Genomic DNA, 4,962 nt, shown 5'->3' with positions numbered 1-4,962 from the left:
AAAAAAACGGAGAATTGGATGACCAACCCTCCATTGGATTATCGAATCCATTTACATCCTTAGATTTGGTACACACGTCATGCAATTTCTCATATCCTGACCGTACAAGTAGCTGATCAATCAATAATTGGAAGGAAAAAGCAAAAAGAACACGTGGCTATTCTCAGACAGAACAAGTGGACTTTCCTTTATTCGTTCTTTCCAAGTCCACTCCACCATATATGAAGTTCGCTGTAGCCGCGGCAGCAGAGATGGGACCCATAAAACAAACACCTCAGATTGGGCCCGACCAGACCAGACCAGACCAGACAATGGTATGGTTGGTTTCCTTTCTTCCTTCCTTCCTTCCTTCACACACTTCTTCACGCTTCAGCGCAAGTCGTAGACTCGTAGCCGTGGCGGCTCCGTGGCCTTTTCAAGTCAAACAAAACCGTACCGCACGGGTAATAAATTAATTAATAAGTTGCCGTCGAGTATCACGTTCTCTTCATCTACCCGCGGAAAAGAACGGTCTGATCTTACCGATCTTGATCCCATATTCAACGCTCTCGATTCATTTTCAGAAGATAATATGGTACGACAATTTGTACTCGAACACAAGCATCTCCACCACGAAACCTCCCCTCCCTCCCTCTTAGAAATATCATCTCATCAACCCCAACCCTTCCCGTCTCTGCATCTCTCTCCTCTCCTCTCCTCTCCTCCTCCTTGTATTCGTACGGACTGAGATTCTTGGTTTGAAGATATCGAAAAAGCTAACTCAGAGACAAGGTTCGTTTGGTAGACGACTTTTATTTTGGGTTCGGCTCTGCAACGAAAGTGAAAGTGAAGATGTCGCGTTGCTGCTCTCAGTGCGGCAACAACGGCCACAACTCTCGCACATGCGCCGCCGAGACCGCTGCCGCCGCTGCCTGTGGTGGTGAAGATGGTGGTTTCATGCTGTTTGGTGTACGAGTCACAGAAGGCTCCAACAACTCCAACTCTAACTCTAACAACAACAACAACAACTCCATGCGTAAAGTGGTTAGTATGAGCAATCTCTCACAGTACGAGCACGAGCAACCTCACGATCCTAACGCCGATCTCGCCGCCTCTGGTTACGTTTCCGACGATGTTGTTCACTCTTCCGCCGGCCACCGTGAGCGCAAGAGAGGTTCGATTTATTTCACTTCCAGATCGATTTACTGTTTTATTTACTCCTCCTTCCTTTAAATATATAAATTCATATTTAATTCTTAGCAGGAGTTCCATGGACAGAAGAAGAACACAGGCTTTTCCTCTTAGGTTTGCACAAGGTTGGAAAGGGAGATTGGAGAGGTATCTCTCGAAATTTCGTCAAGACTCGTACACCTACGCAGGTCGCCAGCCACGCTCAGAAATACTTTCTCCGCCGAAGTAATCTTAACCGCCGCCGCCGCCGATCTAGCCTCTTCGACATGACTCCCGATACGGTAATTCTCATATTCATATTCCCCCTTTTTTTTTTTTTAATTTCGAAACCTAATTCGGTCCTTTTTTTTCTTTCTCGAAAGCCTAATTCTCGTTTCTTCTTTCTTGGTGGATATATAGTTCATGAGGTCAGGGGTCGAAGAAGAGCAAATTCCGCTGGAGAACACGACTCAGGCAGACTTACCACCGGCGCCGATGAACTGCAACATAGGTTTCCCGGTACCGGCATATCCAATGACGCTTAGTACTGGTAGTAATGGCAGCAGCAGCAATAACGATACTCTTCTGATGGGAAATCTGACGTTGGGACAAGCTGACCTTACTAAAACAAAATCACTAGTCCGCCCAACACCTCTGTTACCAGTTCCTCCTTCGTCAAGAATGGCGGATCTTAATCTGAACCAGAACTCTCCGACAGATTCTTCTCCACTATCTCTCAAGCTTTCCACATCATCGGATCAGCAGCAGTCATCGTCGAGGCACTCGGCTTTCCAGTCCATGCCAAACTTCAACGCCGGCGAACTTGATTCTAATGGAGGAAGCATAATCAGTGTTGCCTGAAGATTAATTATTGTTATCTAGTTTGACAAGATGAAAAAAAGATAACAATAATGAAGAACAGGTGAACACATTTGGAAGGTGGGGGAAGAGGAGTGATGGTGTGATATGGTATGAATTCAAACTAGATTAGGTTAGATGAGATTACATTAGATTAGGTGATTCCATGTTTGTACAGTATTGTTGAAAAGGATAGTAGTGGTGATGATTCGTGACTGTGATGTTGTTTAATGGTGTTTGTATGTTTATGGTCAAGGTATTAAACTCTGAACAAAATTAACAAAATTTTAGGCGTTTGATCTTGTTATTATTGTTTTATTTGGTTGGTGACCTTTGCCTGCTTTGAGGAGTTCTTAACTTTAATGTGGACCTGACTACATATATCATCTGGGTTCTAATAATTCTTTCATTGATGTCACTATTTTGCTTTTCCTGTGATGTAGGTTCCTGCACCTGTCATTTTCCATTTCTGCAGATTAAGAGTTTTCTGGTGAAGTGGTGACTAAATTCTTTTTATTAGGTTATCTTATTAGTACCTTTTCAAATTACTGGACCACTTAGTTTGCATAAAATTCTTTTGGTCTGGATGATTGGGTTACAGTTTATTATTACAAAAATAAGATCCCCTCCAGCCAAGGACCACCAGTTTCCTCTACGTGGTAACTTAAGCACAAGTTCGGATCATCTGCGTCTGGGCAGGGCGTCTGTCTGTGCGTATGATCGGTAGTACGATTAGAGCATCTAGTGGCTGGACGCATGGATAGACACCCTCTCCAGACACAGAGATCTACGTTACCCAGTACCCAACACTTCAAGGAATTTCGACCATCGAATTGGATAGATAGATCTAAATGTGAATCCAGCGGTTATAACATGGTGCATGAGCTCAAAATTAGGTCATTGGACATCTCACAAAGAAGAATTCCCTCACCGATATTGTCACTCTTTCTAATTGAATTAAAGTGAATGTGCTTCTAACAGAGTGGTGAATCTCTTTTTCGTAGAGGCAATAAGATCAAATAAGTCTTGGATTCAAATCTCCGTCCCTCCTTGCCTTCCTGGGTCTGTGCTCCCAACCCATCCCTTAATCTATGGACGGACAAATGATAACAAAAATATACATGTTTTTTTTAATTTCTTCCTTGTTAAGAGAGCAATGAAAGCTTATATGATCAACCTTTTCTTTCTGCCTTTAGTGATTTTTACTTTATGAGTTCATTGTGCGTGCATGGTCTTCTTTCAAGTACTTTCCATGTTTCCAAACGATTGCAAAGCTGTAGTGGTGTGGACCGTGTGGTGCTGTGGTGGTGGGAAGTGATGGAAAAGATCACCAGATTGCACATTGTGAGGTGTATGGCTTGTGATTACGTGGGAATCCATTAGAAAGTAAAAGAAAAGAAAAGAAAAGAAGGGAACATGGGGGCCAACCATGTTCTGCCAGATAACTTTTTTATTTACTCCACCCATAATGTCTTTCCTATCAAAATGAAAGAATGAAAGTTTCTGTTTCTTTTAAGGATTTGGGCCACATTCCATTCCACACAGACTTCTTTAGTTTATTACCATTTCAGCTTATCCCTAAAACTTTAAACTTATGTTCTTTGATATATAAATTCAAATAAATGAATTTGGATAATTCATTACAATAAATTTATGTGTTATTTATAATAAAAAAATTTAAATTATGATAGTTTTACATAGTTCGATGCAAAGTTATGTTGAGATCAAATCAATAAACTTCCAAGGTTAAAGTAAATCGGATAATTTTCAATCAATAAGCTAAATTTGGATACAACAATTCTAATCCAAGCAAATATAAGTGATGCGAATGATTATGCGGAGATGCACTTTCAAGTTTAAAGTAAATCGAAAAATTTTCAATCAATAAGATAGATTTGAATAAAAAAAACTAAAACAACCCTAATCAAAGCAATAGGGAATAGGTAGGCAAACCTATTGTGAGAAAAGTTACATGATGGAGTAGTTGATGGATAGTTTTAAGTTGAAGTTATTAGTTGCCTAGTTGACATGAGAGTGCAGAATCAAAGGAAATCAATTAAAAAAAACAAAGAAAGAAAGATGTTTGGCATTTAATGGTTTGAATTTGATAGTGGGGGATAGTAAATGAAGATAAATTCCCTTTTATGGTATAATAAAGAGACATTTGTCATTTATATATGACCAACCAAAATAGAAAAGCAACCATAGCATACACTCAAATGCTGTCTAAGAATAGAAGCACTTTCAGGCTTGACTGGAATGCATTTCAACATCTAAGCCACATTGTCAATCAGTTAGAGGCCCCACAAATTAAGGTGCTGGCCAGTTTCAACCATTTGTAAGGCGTTTGCATGATAATATTTTTTGACAACAGTTTTGGTGATGTTATGGTTTTTTGAAGATCAAAAGAACTGGTAATGGGTGTTTAAAATTTTTTCAAAAAGAGGTGAGTTTTTTTCTTCCAAGAGAGAAACCCTAGTTTTGATTTTGGAGCAGTAGATCTGTTGCTGGTTTTCTTTAATATCAGTATATGGTTTACTTTGTGTTTTTCAAGTGTGTTTTTTCTCTCTTAATGCTCTAAATATCAGAAACTGTGATCCTCATGCTGAATGCAAAGATTGTCAAATGACAAAGATCTGAAGAATCTCTGATGAGATAAGTCATATCCTCTTCATCTTCGAGGTAGGCCTTTAACTCTCTCTTTACTTTGCCACCATTTCTTCTTCTCGTTTATTGTTCCATTTTCCTTGCATCATTTAATGCTCTTTTAAGCGTGCTATGGTCATTAATAATGTATTGGTCAATATTAAATTTGGATTTTGATGAATTTTGATTTCAGGGAGGAATAAATGTCTAAAGAGATGAAGCTCTTGGGTAGGTGCAGGAGTTAATTCTGGCTTATCTTGGCTTTGGTTGACTTACCAAACATGGGTCTAAGTAACTTGTTTTATAGTT

General features: G+C 39.6%; 1 protein-coding gene across 1 annotated transcript; it reads left to right on the top strand.

Annotated features, from left to right (window-relative positions):
* Window positions 1–653: 653 nt before the first annotated feature.
* LOC149006870 (transcription factor MYB1R1-like) lies at window positions 654–2,314 on the top strand. Its single transcript, XM_089167313.1, has 3 exons — window positions 654–1,153; window positions 1,243–1,451; window positions 1,570–2,314. Exons 1-3 carry the CDS (start codon window positions 832–834, stop codon window positions 2,008–2,010), a joined length of 972 nt encoding a protein of 323 aa, XP_089023439.1. The 5' UTR covers window positions 654–831; the 3' UTR covers window positions 2,011–2,314.
* The last annotated feature ends 2,648 nt before the right edge of the window (window positions 2,315–4,962 follow it).

The sequence above is a fragment of the Hakea prostrata genome, chromosome 8, assembly GCF_041222555.1.
Source record: "Hakea prostrata isolate BN-2017 chromosome 8, UWA_Hpros_2, whole genome shotgun sequence".
In the NCBI taxonomy this organism is placed as follows: Eukaryota; Viridiplantae; Streptophyta; class Magnoliopsida; order Proteales; family Proteaceae; genus Hakea; species Hakea prostrata.
The sequence above is the reverse complement of the archived record's forward strand: the minus strand, read 5'-3'. Positions and strand labels throughout refer to the sequence as shown.

Bases quoted from the DNA above. Each gene is read 5' to 3' on its own strand.
- LOC149006870 (XM_089167313.1), top strand. From the start codon at position 832: ATGTCGCGTTGCTGCTCTCAGTGCGGCAACAACGGCCACAACTCTCGC. The intron at 1,154-1,242 runs GTTCGATTTATT...AATTCTTAGCAG, and splicing joins CCACCGTGAGCGCAAGAGAG to GAGTTCCATGGACAGAAGAA. The intron at 1,452-1,569 runs GTAATTCTCATA...GTGGATATATAG, and splicing joins TCGACATGACTCCCGATACG to TTCATGAGGTCAGGGGTCGA.